The sequence below is a fragment of the Mercenaria mercenaria genome, chromosome 17 (genome assembly GCF_021730395.1).
Source record: "Mercenaria mercenaria strain notata chromosome 17, MADL_Memer_1, whole genome shotgun sequence".
NCBI classification, from domain to species: domain Eukaryota; kingdom Metazoa; phylum Mollusca; class Bivalvia; order Venerida; family Veneridae; genus Mercenaria; species Mercenaria mercenaria.
Window position 1 is genome coordinate 23,454,588 of NC_069377.1, and position 23,637 is coordinate 23,478,224.

The 23,637-nt window shown below is 35.9% G+C and overlaps 1 protein-coding gene across 3 annotated transcripts in view; it reads left to right on the plus strand.

The window, feature by feature from the left end:
- LOC128550355 (uncharacterized) overlaps positions 1-23,637 on the plus strand; it is a 118,999-nt gene that overhangs the window by 84,896 nt on the left and 10,466 nt on the right. For all 3 annotated transcript variants that reach the window (XM_053529262.1, XM_053529263.1, XM_053529264.1), the window contains one exon: positions 676-777. In XM_053529262.1, coding sequence (XP_053385237.1) covers positions 676-777 — 102 coding nt within the window. The remainder of the gene's footprint in view (positions 1-675; positions 778-23,637) is intronic.

Genomic DNA, 23,637 nt, shown 5'->3' on the forward strand with positions numbered 1-23,637 from the left:
TCAGCAATAGTTGGCGTGTTCAAAACAGTTTTTCACAAAAACAAGCCTAGTGACCATTATTTTTATTTGTTCATTGTTTTCAAAACAAATTTTCCTATCATAAACATGTATATGAATTTGAAAAAAAAAATTATGAAAGGAAAAAAATCTATAGGAATTCTCTTTATGGTTCCATAAGATTTGAACATGATAAATACCTTATTCAGTCATCATCAAAGAAATTGTAAAATGTCACTTAGTATATATTCTTTCAGTAAATTTAACGGTCCCTAAGGGCTAGTTAAGAATGCAGTCTCCTTACACAAAATAACTACAGCTTCGTTCCAAACAAACAAATAGCCATGGTCGACCGAGCTCAAATGAAACACAAAACGGAACACGTTTCGATACCGCTTCGAAAACGCCATTCGCACCAAACCACATCAGTGATAATAGTCTAAACTATTTTATTGTGGACTTAACGTGAATATGTCACACTCATTACGCCTTTCCATGTTATTTCAGTTTCTCAAATGTCAGCTTTTTTTAATAATCATTACAGCTTAACACACGCAATACATGGGACAACAGAAGCGTTTGTATTGTCATTTTGCTAAATATTGGTAACAACGAGTGTTGACGTTATGGCTTACAAAATTATGAACGTATTATTGGTTTATTGTATTTGTATTTCAGCCGGCGTTTTCCCTATTTCATGGAAATGACTCGCTTTACAAAGGAACAGAAAGAACAGACAAATATCTGATGTCACTGTGTTCCTCCGAATACACTGACAATGTAAGTATGACATCAAGTATACTTTAATTATCATCACTACATGATACATTGCATTTATAGCTTATTAAGCTGAACACAGTTTCAGAAGAATTTTTCTTCTTTAACAATTAAGGAGGTAGGTTACCTTAATATTTGTATGTGCGCATGCCCAATCGGAAACTAAGGTGACGATTAACGACGACGTTTACGACAAACTAAACGTGTTTGTATATCCATTTTTCTGAAAACTAATCATGAATCTGTCACTGATCTGATGCCTAATGGTTTGAAAAGGCAGAAATAATGAAAAAATTGCCACTGAAACGTTTCAAAACATTGTTGCCTTAAAATGACGTCACTGACGTCATGCCGTTACGTGTCAGTTACCGCACAAGAATTGATAGCTTTTATCTAGAAAGTACGTAATTCTGTGCATTTTCTTTATTTGAAATATTTTCAAATAGCTATTATTTGCTAAAATATTTTAATGAGTCTTTCGCTTATGTAGTTATTTTGAATTGATATGCGGAATATAAGAAAATGGATGACGGTAACAAATATTATTGCGAATATAGTTGGGTGAAAGGTTACTTATTAAGGACATTTTCAAATAAAAATTGGGCAGTTTGATTTATAATACATATTTCTTAGTTTTCGTTGCTAATTTGTTACTTTTATACTAAACCTAAAGTCTGAAATTGTTCATATTTCAGTAGAAAATTGTGGTTTCTTGAATTAAATTGATATTATAATGGAAATGAAGCCTGTGACCTATAAATCTAAATGTAAAATTCAAAAAACGTTGACACTGGTCTATTTAAGGAACACAGCTTCGTCATTTTATTTGCATTTCCACAATATCCATGAGAATAATAGCAGCATGCAGAACACAATTTTTATATAAAAAAAATGTCAGACGAGGGGTACAGCTGTAAGCATTTTAAGCTTTGACATTTATTTAAACATGTGCAGATAACACGAAAATATTACTTCCGTTAGAAATAAGATGTTTTAAAGCTACATTAACAAGAAAGGTAATTGTATTTAATATTTGTATACGAAATTACGATAAAAAGTAAGATATAAGCTATCTCTAACACCTCTGTTGCGTGGTTACGTTAGACTTTAAGAAAAATCGAGTATTATGTAAAGTGCGTGGTACTTGCTAATAATATTACCCAAATATTCCATATTGGTCATTAACATGCTGTCGGAAACCTCGTTTTCATACACAGTTGTTTAAAAATTTAGAGAAAATGCGTTACCATGGAAACTCGACCTCTGCGACATTTACATTTTAAGCTTAAATTAGAAAGCTAACGCGCATAATAGTAAAATCATCAATTATGCAGACTTCTACGGATAACAATGAAACAAAAATATACTGAAAAGTATTAAATATTGATATTTTCCTTCTTCTTTTAATATAAAATACCTTTGGAGGATCATGTAGTTCAAACCTTGATGAAGAGTGTACTTGAAGGGACAGAGATAAACGAAATTGAGATTGTAGCAGTTAAAACATTAAATTACACGAAATACAAAAAATTGCTGCGGTTCAACTAATTTGAATTTACCGTGGTAACAAGGTAACCTACCTCCTTAAGCTAATATCATTAAATATGTTAGCCTCTGTTTACATACTCTTCAAACGATCTGTCGTTATTTTACGAATATCGAAATAGTAGTTATTAAAGTAGTAGTAAATTTAGCAATAATGTCTCCCACCACACAGTGGTGTGGGAGGCATATTGATTTACTCCTGTCTGTTTGTTTGTGTGTCTGTCTGTCACAAAGCTTGTCCGCACTCTAAAGTCACATTTCTCGTCCGATCTTCACCAAACCTGAACAAAATGTGTTTGACCATAGGTGCTCGGCTAAGTTCGATAACTAGTGAAATCGGCCTAGGCACTTCAGAATTCTTACCCTTGAATTACCGAAAAACGCTCAGATTTTAGGCGCATTCCTGAAGCCAAAAGGAACCCTTTACTACTCATGAGTAGTTAATATTCAATTTTCTGCTGTATTATTGCCACGATTCAGAAAATCTATAGCTATTACACAAATATGTTTTAGCATTGTTAATACGGATTGCGATGTACGATTAAAACTTTCGCCTTCTTTTTACCAATGTGATAATACTGAACGTGAAACTACCGCTGCTTCTTTTCAACAAATGCAAACAATCTAAATTACACTAAAATATTCCGGATGTTGTAATTAAATAAATCTATGAGAACAAAACATAACGAATTACAAATTCTAAGCAGTCGATTGACACCTTGTTATTACTTATATTTAGTAAGCCTGTGCTTGATTTTAGATTCTGCTTCGAGTTAATTTTGAAAGATAAATGAATGTCATTCCGAATCCAGGAGTCGCTTAAACACGTTATGTTCTGCCTATGGTGAAACCAAAACGGTTGGACTAGCATATGTACTCGGAATAATATGTGAGTCAACACGCATGACAGCTTTGTCGCAATCAAGAGACGAACCTACCAACCTTTTTAACGAACTGACTATTCCAGAATGAACGTATTCACTGGTACCAGACCAGTTTTAAGATGCCATAGTATGATACCCTACATCTTTGTACAGACTAAAGAACGTGGTCTTGTTCGAAAACAATACTTGCCCATTTTAGCTGCGCAGTTCTCTTTTAAGTTCGACAAATAGATACCATGCATGTCGAAGCATCGACAATAGTTCTTCAGTCGTGCACAAGTCACTTTTACTCAATGTTTCGTATGGCAGAATCTTTGCTTTTGTGGGGTTTTTTTTTGTTTTGTTTTTTGTTGTTTTATTTTTATAAAATTTTTTATTGCATACTTATGACTGAGTACATGAAATAATGTCGTGGTAGCTTTTATATCTATTTAGCATACCTCTGCTCTAATATAGTGTATAGATTTTTGCCAGATATTTCATGCTTAGGAGAAAATTTTTTATTTATTTACATATAACCAACTGGCCAAAAATCTGTTTAGCTCACATAATGATTCTCATCATACCGGGTTGCGATAAATTCTGAACTTGTAAACCAGCAGGCAGTGTTAGTCAGGTTATGGTTCAAATAAATATAAAAGAAAGTTTCAACTAGCTATGACATAAGAAATGACAATCGTAAGTAAATTGTGAAAATCAGGGGCAATAACTCTTCGTGAAAGAAAAATAGTTCAGGATTTGCTATATAAAACTTTAAAATGATAAACTGACCTATACACGTACTGGATTAATGTTTCTCATTTTTTATAAGAAGAATTTTTTTTAAATACAGCGTATACACAGTTTTGTTTGATGTGTTCTATCTGTTGACATTAAGGTGGTTTGCGGGTTTCCTACGAAAATTTCGAAGTATGAGATATAAGACTGATATTAAGTCTGTATGTACTAACATATCCTGTCTTTCATTTGGAGAAAAAAGAAAATCGTTCCGACTCCACATTTCCTTGGAGGAGCGCCACCTAGCGGCACATGTATTTTTCAAAGGAAATCGCCGTTTTTCTTTAATAATCGCAGTAAATTAATTTTATTACATTTTTTCAAACTCAGGAATATAGCTAAATTCAATGTTATTGTTTACATGCTGCGTTTTGTAAATTATTTTATTTGGAAAATGCTTAAATAAAGAGATATCCGTAGTACAGGTGGGGAAAAATAGCGAAAATATTCAATGTATTTCATGGCCTTTTAGCCGAAATAAACTAAACGGAACGGTCAAAGTTTTTGATTTTCAAATACATTCTTCTTTAATCATTTCTGAACAAGAAAATGAAATAAAAATGGGGGGGGGGGGGGGGGGGGGGGGGGTCTTCACGGCAGATTTTTTGTAAATTTACTTTTTATTTGTTTTGGTAATCTAAATATTGTGACGTTGATACGTCATTTATGGTGTTAACGTCACACAAACGTTTAGTTCATTATGTCCTTTAAAGATATTTTTGTATATACAGTATGATGAAGTACGCAAATATGAAATATTTTCACTAAATAGATTATTTACAGTGTTAAGTAATTTACAAGCTAAGTATATTATCTAGAAATATACTACAGTGTCAGTTAAACGATTTCCTTAAAGACGCTAATTATTTTGTTGATATTATTATGTAAAATGTCATTCACTAATGATGACCAGCCACGGACACCCTTGCCGTTTCTGTCAGGGTATAAACATTTCTCAAAATCTGCAAGAAGAGAGTGTACACTACATTCACATGGATTCCTGAATACTGGCGTCGTAATAAGCATTGCTTGCTGCTAAATTGTTTTATCCATTTTTGAAACAGTTTTAGAGCTATCTTGATGTATGTCGACTTCACTGTAATCAATTCATGGTACATTTTTAAGCGGTACATCTCCAACGCAATGATCTCAGTAACTCATTAAGGAATATAACCAGTCGGTGGTTGCTTGTAGACTACTATAATCATTTTGATTTATATGGTACATTTGTGATTCATGATATGCAAATGTGAAAAATAATCAACAGAAGATTCTGACATGGCGCATCAAAACGCATAAATGTAAAATCCCCACTTGATGCTTGCATATTTTAACTTCTGTTCACTTTGCGATCAATCTCACGGACATTCTTTAAGCGATGTTGCTCATTGCAGTCTGTCATAGCTTGAGCGGTCTTCTGCACATGTCCTGAAATGATTATCAATCGGAGCGCACGGCAAAAATACCCAAATTATTGTACGACAGCATGCATTTAGTGTATAAAATGTATAATATACTGACAAAAGGTTAGGGTTAGTATTACAATGGTCACAAAATATATGCATTAAAGATAATTTTCATTCAAACTGCTTGAATCCGGTATATACCTGAGTCTGTAGTTTATACAGGCGTTCCAGGTCTGCAGTGAGTTGCAGTCCTGAAATATCCGAATTTATTCGCATCTGCGTCAAAATGCACTTTTACACTAAATACCAGTAAAATACTTTGTGTTCAGCATTCTGGCGAAAACATTTCAAGGTACATGTAAATGTTGGTTTTATTTATCTTTAAGCTTTATCCGTCTTTTAAAATTTTTGAAACACCAAAAGAAATGCACGAGATGAAATCATAGTGGTTACTTTTTTATTATTACATTCAGCACTGAAAATAACATACTTCGGTTTTGGAATAGAACCTTCATCAAAAAAGAATGATCCCTATTTGCCGCCGAAATTTATAATCGAAACTTTTTGTATGTACAACAGTGAACCATGTCGAAAGTGCGTTTCCTTGAAAACATCTTACAGAAACAGGGGGTCTGAACGATGAACGCATGCCTCTAAACTTTTCGCTAGCAGCCTCAGTTAAACCACTCTTCTTTCATATTTCCATCCTAAAATATCGTCTGCGTCGACTGTATCTGTTCTATATTATTTTCTGAATGTTATGAAGCGAAATGAGTTGGAGTTTTATTTTTGTTTTGTCGTTTTGAAGCGGGCCCTCAATACGGTTTGCATTATGCATGCACGTTGACGTTATAAATTTAATGCACTAAGCGGCACCAAAATGAGCTTTATTCAAGAAACCGTTTCAAGTTCACAGACTGAAGTACATTTTTACCGTAAGAGGCATTATCTCATTTAGCCATCATCTGCTTAAGATTCCATATAGAACATATTTAATAAATAAAACACATTGATTTTATCTATTGAAAATATTTAATATAGGTTTAAAAAGCAATAAATATAATACACAATTAGAATATAATGAAAATCAAAATCTATAAATAAAGTTATATATCATAACCAAAAAGAAACATACTGATGTTTTTGCCACCGTTCAAAATGTTCATTTTCGTTAAAAATGTATTTCATTTTTGTCTGGAAAGCAGTTTTACCACATTTCATATCTAAACAGTAGATTCGTTGTAAGCAAGTCACTTGAAATATTGAAAATCAATCAGGAACGTCGTTCAGTTTCGCACTTAAACTTTTCATACAAAGGTAAAATGAGCCGCGCCATAAGAAAACCAATATAGTGGCTTTGCGACCAGCATGAATCCAGATCAGCGCGCTAACAGTTTCTCTAATTGCAATAGGCTTTGAAAGCGAACAGCATGGATCCTGACCAGACTGCGCGGATGCGCCGGCTGGTCTGGATCCAGGCTGGTCGCAAAGCCACTATGTTAGTTTTCACATGGCGCGGCTCAAATGTAAATTTGCAAATCACTCCTTTTATTCTACTTTCTTGTCGGGGAATAATTAAAAAAACCTATCTTTGAAAATAAAGAATTTTGACCGCTCGGTTTTAATTCATAGCGGCTAAACTGATAAGATTTTTTTGTTTAAACAATATTTATTTTCCAAATATGTATAATGCAATCATAGATGAATGAATGGGATTGAGGAGTAAGATAAAAGCTTTGTATTGTGATTAATACATATTTAATTAACAACAAAAGTTTCAAACTAATTTGAAGAATGTACTTGCATCATGTTGTAAGCTGTAGCTCTAACCAGGTAATAAAGTACTGTAACAAGAAATGTAGAAAATGAAATAATAATATACATAACTATATACATCAGTACGGGAATGAAAGAAGAGAACGGTACTTATTATTGTACTAGGAACAATATAAATATTATACCAGATGTTCTTTTCTAATAATTAATGGTTAATAGATTGAGATATCTATTAGAAAAATCAGACATAAATAGATATAAATATATACAACGGTAAGATTTAGAGAAAAAGAACAGTACTATTTGTTGTACTAGAATTGATTAGTATGATATAATTAAGTGATGTACTTTACTTTTGCCAATTGAATAATCAGTCAGGAAAAAGAAGAGGGAATGGTCACATTCTAAAATTTTTTCTATCCCCCTCTTCACCACTTTACTTACCCTTGAATACGGAGCCAGATACGCGAGGTATGCAAGGTTAAAATGTTTCATAAAAAAATCAACCACTTATACCATATTCAGTAGTTATAGTACATATTTTAGCGCGACATATTCACATTTTGTGCCAAACTTGGTGAACACGAACATGTTGAAAAATTTCATTCGAACTGTGGGCAAGAAGCTTTATCTGACTCTAATATATATTACTAGATAATATACTTTGACTGTAAAATACGCAACAATGTACATCATGTAAATATATTCAAATAAAAACGATTCTAAAGATTTTTGTGAACATTGAAGGTCCAGTTTTTTATTAATGAAAGACATAATGAAATCAGCGTTTGTGCGACGTTAACGCCGTCATTGGTGTATCAACGTCATCATATTTAGATTACCAAAACAAATAAAAAGTAAATTTACAAAAAATCTGCCGTGAAGACCCGTTTTATTTTATTTCGGCTAAACGGCCATGAAATACATTGAATATTTTCGCTATCTTCGCTCTTATAAGAATCTGAGGGTTTATATGTAGCTGGAGGCTACAGCAAAAGTGATAAACTGATAAATTCTGTCAAAGAATTTTGAATAACATGCACATGCCATGCAAAACAAGGGTCATTATGAAATACAGACTCTCCTAACTTAATATGCATATTGGGCATACGTGTACCTTTCTTGTGATGTGAATTTATCTAAGATGTTTTGTATTATATTGAATTTCAAGGCTTGAATAAACACAAAACACTGCACAATTACACTGAATTTTCCTGACTTCACAGCCTTTACACTTATTTTTTTTCTATTGTGACCGGTCATTGTCCGGCGTCCGTCGGCGTGCGACGTCAGTCATGCGACGTTTGTCGTGTGCCGTGTGTCGTCCGTCAACATTTGCCTTGTGAAGACTCTAGAGGCCACATTTATGAACCAATCTTTAGGAAACTTGGTCAGAATGTTAGTCTTGATGATCCCTAGATCAAGTTTAAAACTGGGTTATGTGGAGTCAAAAACTAGGTCAGTAGGCCATATTAAAGGAAAAGATTGTGACCATTCTAGAGGCCACAGTTGTTACACAAGATGTATAAAACTTGGTCAGAATGATTGTCTTGATGATTTCTAGGTCAACTTTGAAACTTGGTCATGTGGAATCGAAAACTAGGTTACCCATTCAAATCAAAGAGAAAGTTAGTGAACACTTTATAGGCCACAATTGTGATTCAATCTTTATGAAACTTGGTCAGAATGTTAGTCTTGATGATCTCTAGGTCAAGTTCGAAACTGGATCATGTGGGGCCAAAAACTAGGTCAGTAAGTCAGATCAAAGGAAAAGCTTGTGAACACTAGAGGCTACAGTTTTGACCAAATATTTATGAAACTTGGTCTAAATGATTGTCTTGATTATTTTTAGGCCAAGTACAAATCTGAGTCATGTTGGATCTAAAACTAGGTCAACCGGTAAAATCAAAGGAAAAGCTTGTGAAAACTCTTAGAGTCTAGAGGCCACAATTGTGACTCAATCTTTATAAAACTTGAACAGAATGTTTGCCTTGATAATCTCTAGGTTAAGTTTAAAACTGGATTATGTGGGATACAAAACTAGGTCCGTAGTCCAGATCAAAGAAAAAGTTTGTGAACACTCTAGAGGCCACAGTTGTGACCCAATATTTTTGAAACTTGGTCAGAATGATTGTCTTGACGATTTCTAGGTTAAGTGTGAATCTGGGCCATGTGGGGTCAAAAGCTAGGTCACCTGGTACAGTCAAAGGAAAAGCTTGTGAACTCCTTATGGTCCACAATTTTGATTAAGTCTTTATGAAACTTGTTCAAAATGTTTGTCTTGATGATTTATTTGTCAAGTTTGAAACTGGGTCATGTGGGGTCAAAAACTAGGTCACTATGCCAGATCAAAGAAAAGTCTTGTCAACACTGTAGAGACCACAATTTAAGTTTGAAACTCATGAGAATTAATCAGAATGTTTGTCTTGATAATCTATATGTCGTGTTTCAATTTCGGTCATGTGTGGTCAAAAACTAGGTCACCTGGTGAAATCAAAAGAAAAGCTTGTGAACACTCTTAAGCCCACAGTTGTGACCCAATCTTTATTAAACTCTACCAGACTGTTTAGGTCAATTTTGAAACTGGGTCAAAAATTAGGTCAGTATGGCAGATCAAAGGAAAGGCTCGTGAACACTCAAGAGGCCACAGTTGTGACTCAATCTTTATGAAATTTGGTCATAATGTTTGTCTTGATGATCTCTATGTCAAGTTTGATTCTGGGTTATGTGGGGCCAAAAACTAGGTCAGTAGGCAAGAACAAAGAAAAAACTTGTGAACACTCTAGAGGCAACAGTTGTGACTCAATCTTTATGAAATTTTGTCAGAATGTTTGTCTTAATAATTTCTAGTTCAAGTTCGAAACTTGGTCTGTTGGATAAAAAAGTAGGTCAGGAGGCCAGATCAAAGGAAAAGCTTGCGAACACTGAATTCGAAGAGGCCACAGTTGTGACTCAGTCTTTATGAAACGTGGTCAGAATGTTTGTCTTGATCAAGATCTCTAGGTCCAGGTTTATTCTGGATCATTTGGGATCAAGTTTGTGAACACTCTAAAGGCAACAGTTGCGACTCAATCTATATGAAACTTGGTCAGAATGTTTGTCTTGATGATCTTTAAGTTAAACTTGGGGTCAAAAACTAGGTCGATAGGCCAGATAAACTCTTGTGAGCGATACAGGGCCATCATGGCCCTCTTGTTTAATTTTACTACCTTCTCCTTGATGTTCATTATATTAATTTTCCTTTGCTCTTTATATTTCTATATTTTCCGCATATCGAATAATGAATTTCACTTTCAATTTTCACATAACTGCACGACACTGCATTGGTTCAGTAAACACACATTTTTAATTTAGCACACATTCAAGCGGGCGGGTAATTATTTTGAACTATTTGAAATGTAGACATGTTAAATGATTGGTAGACTTTATAATGAAAAATATTTACATCAAATGTCATTCTTGTTGCATGACAGGTAATAATGATACAATTTAGGAGTCGCGCCATAAGAAAACCAACATAGTGCGTCTGGTCTAGATCCATGCTGTTCACACTTGGTTGGTTTTCTCATTGTGCGGTTCATATATACACGGATGCTATTGTAAATAGAGAAGTTAGTGCAATAAATTTATAGATGTTTATATTTACATTCATTTTATTTAATATTTTGTTAATGAATTACAAACCCTCTTGAAGTTCAGAAATTTGATTTATTTACAAACTGATTTTGAGCTCTACGGAAAGTTCTCAAGGTGGTACGGCTTATAACGCTCAAACAAAGATTCACTCCTCATCCTTCACAACCATACTGTGTTTTGCGTCGCTTTCATTTTTTGAACACTTCTTACACTTACATATGGCCTATGTCCCAAATTAGCCGGCCAGCATATCCTGCCTTGTAGTTGAATATTTTCCTTGAGCACGTCGCCTTTCCTTTTCTGAATAAAGTCCCAAATTAGCTGCTTCGCGAGTTTCTATTGAAAATCCGATTGTGTCAGTGGCTTAGGTTTTCCTGTTCTTGACTTCTGCTGGTGATTTGGTGATTTCTTCATCAATATATAGGCTCTAACTATGGCAAGATTAACTAAAAACCAGAAAAGATATTTCCACCACTTGACTGACTTGCACGCGAGACTGTACATTGCCCGTAACTGATCTGCATGGTCAAAACCGTTCATATACTTCGTGTAATTTCGCACGGTCTCCGGGCAAGAAACATTTTTTCTGGCTTCCGTCTTCCTGCCTTCGTTGAACTGTTGTCCTCGGCGTTGTTGGATCGAAGTTTGTAAATAAATTGAATACGATATTCTTGTCCCTCCAAGCTATCGCAACAGTGTTTCCTTTCTGCATCATGATAGATGTCCCTTGTTCCTTCAGCTTCTGCTGTTTTATTTCGTCCTGAAGTCCTAGTCTGTTGGATCTAAATGTTCCACACGCTTAAGTTCCATGCTGTTGTAATTCCTCGAATAGTCCTACCGTAGTGGAATACACATGATGTCCACGATTCAAATTTGGTGTCACTATATCCATCACAACTCGTTCCCTTATACCCTTGTCTCCGTCACGGTTCTCCTTACCTAAATACACTTCATCATCATTATCATTTACATATCCTTTCTGAGTGTCCGCCCTTACCCACACTTTGATCCAACGTTTAGTCGGCTTCAGTGGCACATATTGTTTGATTCCTAAGCGACCGTTATATCCAGTCATAGCCTCATCAACTATCGTTTCACTGTGCGGTTTATAATTGGCCATCAAATTTGCACGCACGGCTTCAAGAATCGGTCGAACATGTGAAAGTTTTTCATGGATTGTTTGTCCGCGTGCCGGATTGCATGATGTGTCAGCTATGTGAAGTGGAAGTACTTACTGATTTTATCATACCGATCGAATATTATCCTCTCTTTTATTCAACATGGACTAAACATTGGATCACTACTCCAGTACATATCCAAATTAGGTGCTGCAATAAGCCCATCACAATATGAAATCCAAGATAGACTCTTATATCACTAAACGTTTTTCCATTTATCATCAGGTTTCTCCAGCTGCTTTTTTGTTGCATACCGTTGATCTCATCCACGATTTGTTGAATCATCTGCGAATCTGTGAATGATAAATATAAAAAATGCATTTCAGTTTGATTTACGTCCATAATCACGGAAGGTCCCGAATTTCCACTGAAAAGTTAACATTTAACGGTCTAAAATTTGCACTTCATTCTTGTACCCCACCTACTTTCTCGTCACGTCGGTTCACATTCTGTCGCTGAAATAAGTCACCTAAAGGCACATTGTCGTCTGAATTATCGTCACTAGTCATAGAAATATCCGAATCATTCACAGTTTCATTAAATCCCATCATATTTTCCATTCGTCTATATCCGAAAAAATCATCGTCATGAAGACTCGCCATGTTTACAATTTTTGTTCTTCTTTCGTTTTGAAACTCCCGCATTTACATAAGAATAAAACAGATTATACCTGTCCAATCAAAATATTTATTACATCATTACGTGTGAAGTTAAGCGCTTAGAAAGAACGGTCTGCGCCCTGAGAGAACATTATAAATGGTCTTCAAACTGCGAATATATAAAAATAGTGGGCTTCCCTCAACAGAAACAAATAGGGTGTGGGTATAGTACTGCACTAGGCGGCGTTGGAACGACAACGGGGCCATTTGGCGGGTTTTGAGCATTTAGTTCATCCACATCGGAAGCAAAAAATAAAAAAACTTTAGAAATAACTCGACATATCAAACGAATGAAATATGTTGACATTTGTATATCTCGCTGCGACTTTGTTAGAAGATTGGATTAGACACTGTAAGTTTAGGCGAGAATAACGTGAAGCTACGGAACATTTACTCGACATATTGGAACATTATTTAAAGGAAGAACGTTCTACAATGCCACCTTCTTTGTACTCTGATGTATTATAACGTTATTGTAAGAAAACATCTTTGTTATTATGTCAATAAAGATGTCAAACTGGAAACAGTATTTTCTTTTTGTATTTCGACCCTGATAATCCCGCTAGTTTGTTCGGCGTTGAAAAGCGTATCAGTATGTCAAGTCCGAGGGTAAATTTAAAATCGGCAGACATAGAACAAGGAAATGGCTTCAAAGTCAGCAGTGCTTTTCCCTGACTCGAGGAGCCAGACGCAGATTTCCTCGATCTCGTGTAATTGTCCAAGAGGTAGACAGTCAATGGGATATGGACACTCCTTACATTCACAACCGGTGTAACATAATTACGCGACGGATCACTATATGGAGTGTTACAGAACGATCTGAAAATTTCCGTAGAAGATTATAATAAAGGGTACTGTTTGTACGCCATTGATAAAGACCCCCTACTATTCATTCAACACGAAAAGGAAGGGACATTGTCGTCTAAAACTCAAGTTTGCAGAGGCTTTACCAGAGAGCGTCACCTTGATTATATACGCCACCTTCCCCGAGGCACTTAATATCGACAAAGCTAGAGCTGTGTTCGTGAAATGAATAATATTATATTTAACTAGGACGTTTACTTGCCGGCTACCTAGTAACAGTATGTGCCTCTGACCAACTGCGTTCTAACGAACGACAACTTGTTATTGCTAACACGGATACGAGCAAAGGACCTGGAAAACATTGGGTCGTTTTTTTTTACTTTCCGAGGCGAGGACCTTACGAATTCTTCGATTCTCTCGGTAAAGTGCCTAACGACTACAACGTGGGCTTTGAAATCGTATTTACAAACAAGTAAACAAGTACTGGATGATATGTGGTTCTATTCAAGACTCAAATCGGATACTTGTGGACTCTGTTGTGTATATTATGTCATGACCAGATGTACAGAAAAGTCTATAAAAGACATTGTCAAACCTTTAAACGAGTATAATAGACAATAGAATAGTAGATATATTAGAAATGTTGTAAACAAAAAAAGAAACTCCAAAATACATTTGTATTCGTTTATTTTGTATTTAACAATAAATATGAAATAGGAATACTGTCTTTGTTTTAAAACGATATCCAGTCTTTTTTGTCTTTTGAGCCTTCCCAAGCTTTTTTAGTTCTTTTCTTCCATTCTAGTTCACCGGGCGGTGGTAATGACACTTTAGTAGTCTCGTCATCCTTCGCTTCTCCAAACTCTTTGCATTCCGACTGCAACATTTGCTGGTATTTTACGTAAGGAACAAAAAATAAACTTTTCCATTATAGCAATACTGGTTTAAGTACACAAAAGCAATTTTCACTAAGGTGTACAGTAAATATAACCTGTTAAAATATCCTTTGGAAGCAAAGAATACAATCAAGAAGAACAATAGCGGACACAGTTTTATTGAACCTGTTCATGAGAGGTGATAAAATGTGCAACACCTCTCACGGCCCCTACCGCCTCCAAAAGGATCAGAAAATATAACAACATAAATCCAAGTACGGGGAGACTTATTACAGCCGCCACACGGCACTTAAAGATTGCTGTTGTGATAGATTATAAATTCTGTAAAAAGATCCTTTGGAAACAAATAATGCAGCCAAGAAGAATAATAGCCGACTCGGTTCTATTGAGCCTGTTCATGAGAGGTAATGAAATGTGCAACACCTCTCACGCCCCCAAGCACCGGCTTAAGCGGAACTCTACTACACATATGTTGAATGGGCTCCATGATCCAAAAGGACCAGAAAATAAAACAACACTGAACCTAACTTATAAGAAACGCTCGGTTATAAGGAACAGTTTTCAATTCCCCGATCTAATTCCTTCTTAATTCAATGTAAAAATGCTCGGTTATAGGGACCTCGGTTAAAAAGGAACACTCGGTTATAAGGAACACATTTTTCAGTCCCAAAGTACGAAACCCTCCTCGGTTATAACAAACAGACATAAAGAATGAAAATTATTGAAAACCGAATATAAACAGGAGAATCGGTGATGACGTCAGAGTAACGTCGGCACTTCCACGTGCTTTCTTGTACATACATAGACACAATTATTTCATTTCTATGATCTTTGGTTTGCCCCAAACGCATTTAAACCCCCAAGTTTCCCTTATATAGGCTACTGACCGTTCCAAGGCGGTGCCCCTATATTCAACTGGTCTTCTGTCTGTCTGGCTTATGTTTTTTTGTTTGTTGTATGCGTTTGTCCTCCTCCTTACTCCCCCTATTGTCCTCCTCCTTTCCCTTTTGCGTTTGAGCTACATTTTGCATCCCTACCCCTTTACTCTGAGTTAGTTTTCGTAGCTCTCCTTTATTCGGCTGACGGAATCCTGAAGAGATACACAATTGTTTATTCCTGCTTATATGGGTGCGTTTGTGTGATTGTGAGTCTAAGACGGTGACCTACTGTTGTCTATTTTGTTAGGTATGGTTGTGTGTTTGATTGTGGTACATGAGTGACTGCGCTTACGTTGTAGTTGATTGTTATTAAGAAACGTAGCATTCCCTTTGTATTTCCATCCTTGTTCTTCCTTCTTCTTCAAATTCGTCCCCCACCCCCATCCCACCATTTTACTACTTCCTCACCCTCTATCTATATTTCACATAAAGTAATATGTACTTTTAAGATGTTTGAAGCAACCCGTCTGTAATATTTTTCCATTACAGCTTTTTCTTATTGTGGGCCTACTTTGCTAATGCTTGGCTCTGAGTCTGTGTTTTAGGTGCTCTGTGCTTCCGAGAAATCTACCCTTACATATTATCTTTTGGTAATTCACGTTTACGATAAAAAGAAAACATTAACGTTTACCAAGTACTAGGAGCTACATATATGAGGTATTTCATGTTAACAACAGTAAACGAAAATCAGTCACGGTTACGGTCACATTCACTAAACCTTGGATTTTAATATTGGTGATTATTAGTCTAGTTTCGTCACGATGGAAATATCCTAAATAAGTAACTAATTACGCGTGATTACCAATGGCAAACAGTCCAGTTTACCAAATTTCTAAGTGTAAAAATATAGCAGATCCTAGAATGGACGATAGCAGGTAAAATTTACACTTTAATATATGGCGCCGTTGTCCAGTGTGTGCAAAATATAAATTTGAACATTTATCTGATATTAGTATTGATGCCTCTTCACATAACTTGCAGTCGAGGAAGGTAAGGGGGTAACTGCAACATTTCTTATAGTCATAATGTAGCGCTCGTTACAAAAAAAAACGGGAGATAGAAATAACGAACATTAACATATTGGCTTAGTTAAGGTTTAATGCCGTGTTTCAATACAATGCAGGCAGTCTACCTTACCATCTCTCAAGGAAAGGACCGGAACTAGATTAGCATCTTTCTCACATTAAAATCATGGTCGGCCAAAAGTGTGAACACATAACCCTTTTCAAACGTCAGCCAAAAAGTGTTAGGTATACAAATTGTGTTCTTTTTACAACCTTGGTTGAAAGGAACTAGTTAGCTACACGGATATAAGGAACCTCGGTTATAAGGAACAATTTTTAGAGGTCCCAAGCCCTTTCGTTGTTTATGTTGGGAGGCTTCACACTTTTGCCTGAATCCAATTTTTCTGTTTCCCAGCAGATGGATAAATCGTTTCTGTCGTTTGAGTTGAGGTTCTTTACCTGAACTTGTAAGGCGTATTTTAAAACAGAGAATATTGTAGGCAATTTGAGCAAGAACATTCAGTTGACGTCTGGTAACAGTACTCAACAATGCTTTCCTTTGCGCAGCTGTAGTACTTAAAAGTAAATATAGGAAATGACAGCTCTACCATGGTTACTCTTACAAATTTTATCCGTCTTCTTACGTTAATCTGTAGACTATAGGGTCTTCCCCCGGAAAAATATGGGTCCTTAAACGATCTTTATCCTCAGCGTGCGGGCTCATATCGATTAAGAAGTAGCCGTGTTTTGCGCTTAATGCGTCTTCAAGACTGTCATAAATCCCTTTGTTTTACCAGGGTAGAGTTGACATCCCAGTATTCTTACTTGCGATTTATATCTCAAATCTTTCATAAGTACCGTATACCACGTATTTAAGGCGATAGTTCTGGTGTGTTTACTTCCTGGATACAAGTTTTGTGTAATTAGTATGACAGCCACCCTCGTATGATGACAACCTTGCGTAATTAGGAGTTCCATATCTTTGTGTTTCATTATTTTGTGTATGAAATCGTCAGTAATAATCAGCTTATGCCTCATGCCACGAGTAAAGTCATCAAACTCCTCCAGTGTGGGCAACCCTTGTTTACTGTAAAAAATTGGATTCCAACTCGTCAAAGAAGTCTTGATATATACCGTAACTGTTGCAGTAAAATACCTCGGAATGTAGCTCGTTTGAATACACGTCCTTTGCATGTTTCAAAAACTTGTACACCCATTGCGTTTTACCGCTTCCAATCTGGCTACTAATATATATAATAGAGAAAGGTTCAAAGTGTAAGACTCGGTAAAGCGTATCCTATACAGCTACTCAGTAGACTAATCCAAAGTTCTGTGGAGCCATTTTGAAGAGATAGGTTTACGATTGAGACGATGATAATAATGTAGACAATTATCATTTGACAAAAGTAGAAATCTTAGCCTGAGGTAATCGAGTGCCTAATAAATGCCATTTGTCCCCGTTGGAACGGATTTTGTCATCAGGTTCCGGAAAGTGAATAAATGTTTCCCTTTCGGATTTGTGAGGCACAGTAGGACTCATATTCTTACTATGATACAATCGAGAAGACAGCATGTTCTTACATATTTTTATTCATGATATGAAGCAACAGCAATGAAAAAGGTATACAGTTCTTTGAAACATTGCAGACAAAGAATCTAGAGTTGTAAACAAAACTTAAAACGCTATTGACAAAATTATTAACGTGAGTGACATTTAAAGCACGAGTGACAGAAACATACACGGACCCTATGGAAAATTGCATGTTAAAGTGCAAAAACTGAAACGCCATTTAAAGAAACCGGGACTCTAATAACACAAGATGAAACGTGAGTAACAAAATCAAAACAGGTACGATTAAACATATTAACATCAATATATTGTATAGATCTAACCTAATATCCGTATGGTTCAATGTCAAAACGGTCAATTCTTTTTCGTTTTGTATACACCTATTGATATTTTTTGTTTTCTTCACGATTGACTTTTTCCTTTTTCGCTTATCTCTACAAGTTTTATTTGGATTGGTCACCGTAATGGTTGAACAACCTTTTGGATCGGTAACAATGTGTTTCACACTTTTAAAATTAATTAACTGACTATTCTTACCTTACACGTGTCTTTGTTGTTACTGGTATTGTAAGCATTATACACGTACTGTATAAAGTACTCCCTTCCGTCCAGCTCATCCGTAAGTTGCCCAGGTATTCACCTAACGAAGGTTCATACTGTTCCGGGCGACTATATATATATATATATATATATATATATATATATCACGCTGTCTGTTTCGTAATACAGTACCTCCTATTGAGCTTTTCGAGCATACTGTTAAGTTTAAGTCTGGCCCAACAAGTTGTAAAAGTAACTAAATAGATATTAGTTCTTTTATCTTCAAGTTGACAAAATATGTGTGTGTGTGTGTGTGTGTGTGTGTGCATGTGTGTGTGTGTGTGTGTGTGTGTGTGTGTGTGTGTTCGGGTTTAACGTCTTTTTCAACAATTTTTCAGTCATATAAACGACGGTGTCTACTTGTAGCAATGAGCACAATGCCCAACTTTATAGTGCTGCCTCACTGGAATATCAGGCCGGTGACACGTGACATGATACCCCACCCAGTCACATTATACTGACACCGGGCTGACCAGTCCTAGCACTACTCTTTTTTAATACTGAGCGCCAAGCGAGGAAGCTACTAGCACAGTTTTTACGTCTTTGGTATGGCGCGGCCAGGGAGCGAACCCACGACCTCCCGCACTGGGTTCGATCCATGGTCGCGTCATACCAAAGACGTAGAAAATGGTACCTAGTAGCTTCCTCGCTTGGCGCTCAGCATTAAGAGGGTAGTGCTAGGACTGGTCAGCCCGGTGTCAGTATAATGTGGAAAGTATGTGGAAATCGAGAGGTTGTTTCGGAAGAAAAGGTTTGCTTGCGTTTCGTGAAAGAACTCTGTCTGGCGCATATTGAGACGTTGACCAAACTTACCCCAAACGCTGCTGAGACAGTTTAGCTAGCGCTCTTAAACCCGGATTCCTCTTAATATTTGACCGATCCAGTGAATCCGCTTGCCTCTTGCTTAAACTTTAAAAGTGTGTTTATATAATTGACAAACAGTCCCCCCTTTACTGGTCATGTTGAGTGGTTTCCTCCCAGTGGTATACTTAGTATACATGTATTTACTTAATGCTATAACCTAGTCTTAGAGCAGTCTGAATCTCCGGAGTACATCACGTGTCAGTCAACACTCTATCATCATCCGGTCAGTCGCAAGATTTTTTTTGGTTTTCACTATCTGCGCAGGTCCTAGATAAAGGATGGCTTGCCATTTGACCTATAAGGAAGCACTGGCTGGTATAGACCTCTTTGAGGTACTATTTTTACTTTGGCAATACCAAAGTACTCCTTAATGTCTCTAAAGTCTTTCGTTATTATGACGGGGTGACATACGGGATACTTACAATACTCGTTGACCAAAGGGTACAAACTACTTAAATCAACGTATTTATTTGATTCTCTCACTTTCATCAACTTTGTAATAGAGTTTACTGGCATTGGTGCGTCCCCGAAGAAACTTTCTCTAGGATCTGTCTGTTAAATCTAAATTGTCAATGAAACGCTTTATTTCAGAATTTTGATCTTTTAGATTTTTAAATTCGTGGTCTCAAATACAAACGTATTTCATTCCTAGTTTTTCTATGTTAGTTTTATATTTCGTCTAAAGATTGATTAGTGAGTGTGAGGAAGCCATCCTGCTGGCTTACGGCAGGTTGGTGGTTCTACCCAGGTGCCCACTCGTGATGAAATAATGCACGGAGGGGCACTTGGGGTCTTCCTCCACCATTAAAGCTGGAAAGTCGTTATATGACCTTTCATGTGTCGGTGCGACGTTAAATCAAACAAACAAACAAAAAATAGTGAGTGGATGACACGTATTTTCGCGATTATCTGCGAAACAGTCAGATGCACCGCAAATACTCATAGGCAGTGTCTATTTATTCGCAATAACCATCTAATTTATATCGTGGACATGGTAAAGATTTTTCACCCATATTTAATGCGTGTTGAATTTTGATATGTTTAGTATGTGCCAACTATTCTAACCACTAACCATTCGATAGAGACCTTGTATTGATCATTATAACCACCAGGAGGAACTTTTGGTATCAAAGTACGTACACATTTTTTCTCTCTCACTTCCGTCCCGGACAGTTAGGTTTCGTGGATCCATTCGTTTTCGTGTAACACATACACTTTTTGTCTACTAATTTCGCGGATACACAATAATTTTCACCCTCTAATATCACCTACCATTCTTCTTCTAAAAAGTTGGTCCTATATACGTTCATGCAGACAGAAGCTTTCACGGAAACGAATGGATCTACGTCCCGTACTAACTGTTTTTCTTCCTGTCCTGTCTCGTTGATTTCAAATTGTATTTCACCCGAAGCACCCATAAGTAATTCCTAAACTTTTAAACATGCTTGTCTGAAAATATCTACGTCACTTTTACAATACTCCAACATTCCCTTTCTAAAATCAAACAGATCATTCATTTTTCTCACTCAGCCATGTTAACAAATCAGCTGTCTCTTTCTCACTTATAGATGTAGCCTTTGATGAACTAGGTTGTTAATTTTAAATATTTTACATCAAAGATGGCCGCCGCGGGCTTACGGTACGCATGCGCAGTGCTGGCCCAAAACCGTCCCCTATGATGCTGACAGCAAAATTAGAGCTCTCTTCCACAATAAGCGTTTGTTATCAATTCTCAGTACTTTTTTCAAACACTATAGCAAACTGCTTGTTTTGGAAAGATGACGTACATACTTTCGCACTTGGTCTAAGGTTTAGCTAAAAGTACTATGAACTGATGGTAGAAGCTTTGTGTAGAAGAAAGCACTCACTTATCGACGTTTTTAATGTTATGAAAATCCGACAAGCAATTTTGAAAATATTGCAAAATTTTACCTGAACTGGGCCTTTTTCTCCGTGTGTACGGTATCCAAAAGTAACGAGCGTTGGTCACCCTGAATATCTGGTTATATTTCGAGTAGGAATACTTTTCGCCTAAATCTTGTTTCCAACATGACACTACAAACCTACTATTTCAAGGCAGGTGGCAACACCTATAAAATATCAGTCATGATCATTTTAGTTCGTATTTTAATAATATCAAAAGCTGTGCTAAACTTCTGCTTTACGTCACGGTTTCGTCAACATATTTTACAGACTAAACGTTTTTTTCTTATTTTATAAAGAAAATCTATTTAGTTAATCTGCTTAGTACTTTTAAAATTACTATGTATTTACATTATATGCGGTTATTGTCAACTAGAAGTACCTTTTTGATATAAAAAGACATAATTCGGAAAACATTTTCCTTCAACATTAACGAGATGAGGGTGGGGTAATAACATATCATTGTCTCCACCTTAAAGACACCCAGAAAACTAGTATTTCACTTATGAAGACTGTTTAATATTTGCACATGTTAACTTTAACTAGGATGTCAAATAAACACCGTGTTTAAATATAGTTGAAATCCATATTTTATCAAATGCAGAGTTCCTTTCAAATAATGAAAAAATAAGTAAATTTCAAGAAATATTAGACCCGCCCGCTTAGCTCAGTAGGTAGAGCGTTGGTCTACGGATCGCGGGGTCGTGAGTTCGATCCTCGGGCGGGGCGTATGTTCTCCGTGACTATTTGATAAACGACATTGTGTCTGAAATCATTAGTCCTCCACCTCTGATTCATGTGGGGAAGTTGGCAGTTACTTGCGGAGAACAGATATATACTAGTACAGAATCCAGGAACACTGGTTAGGTTAACTGCCCGCCGTTACATGACTGAAATACTTTTGAAAAACGGCGTTAAACCCAAAACAAACAAACAAAATCAAGAAATATTAGAATGAAAGAAAACGAAAGTTTGTAAGTTTGTTAATATTTTATCTATAAGGTAATGAATTCCTATTAATTGAAAAAATAAATTGATTGCAAAAAAATATCAATTAAAGAATTGTAAAACAGATTCTAAAATAACTCTTCCCATATTTTATAAGGAGTTATTGCCCCTGATTTTCACAATATACTGATGATTGTCATTTTAATATCATAGCCAGTTGAAACTTCCTTTTCTATTTATTTGAAACATAACCTGACTAACACTGTCTGTTGGTTTACAAGTTCAAAATTTATCGCAAAATTATGTGAGCTAAACATATTTTCGGCCTGCTGGTTATATGTAACAAACATATTTTTTCTGCTTAGCATGACATATCTAGCAAAACACTATATGAAAGAAGAGATATTACAGAAGAGTTTTTTAAATAGACATAAAAGTTACAACGACATTATTTCATGTATGCTTTTGAAATGACAAATATTGACAGCTTGTGTTATTGTGAAAAATCGAAAACAATGCACTATTTTTGCTCAATTTTAGGCGTTTTGTTTTTACAATAAAGACATAAAATAGAAATATAAGGGCAAAGATATATTGAAAAATGTTGTTTTCTATACAATAAAACCATTCTCATGATAATTTTTATCAATTTTAATACAGAAAGACCTCCTTTTATAAATAGACGGAAATTTGAAAAAATATGGCGGCCATATTGGCGGCCATCTTGAAGAATTTGCGATTCCAACGGCTTTGACAACTAAGAAAGCTTTTTTTGAAAATTCATAGTAGTATTGGCTGTCAAATGAAATAAAAAGATTGTTTGTGCTCATGAATAAAAGTGCCCTATCTCTTGGACTAAATCCTGTGAGGTATGATGACTCTGAATGAAATACGTACGAAACAAAATTGGACGGACGTATGGACAAGGACAAATCTGAGTGCTACCCAATATCCGAACTCCACAAAAATCATTTTGCTGCACTTCTTATTAGACAATTCACTGCAGTTAAATGAAAAAACACTTTATTTACGCTGACAGTACTAAATCAATTTATTACCAAAGGACTCAAATGGATACATGTAGCAACAATGAGGGGACGTCCGTTCAGTTATTTGTATTGCATATGCTTCTTTATTTTTCACCAAAGTATGCGCATTTGAAAGATGCAACAAGTACAGACAAATGATTAAGTATCAAAAGTATAAAAATAATTACAAATAACTTCAACATGAGCACGTCGTACAATAACTATCTCGTGCACTTTGATCATTTTGATCTGACAATTGGTGCATCTACATCCGACGTGGAATTGAGCGAAATAAAAGAAGCCGGTAGTACAAAACTACAACGGATTAAGGAAGACAGTTCAAGAAGTTTACAAAGAGATGCTCACGTTATAAATGATTCAGATTGTTATAATAACTATATGTTATTGTTATTCGCACACGAATACT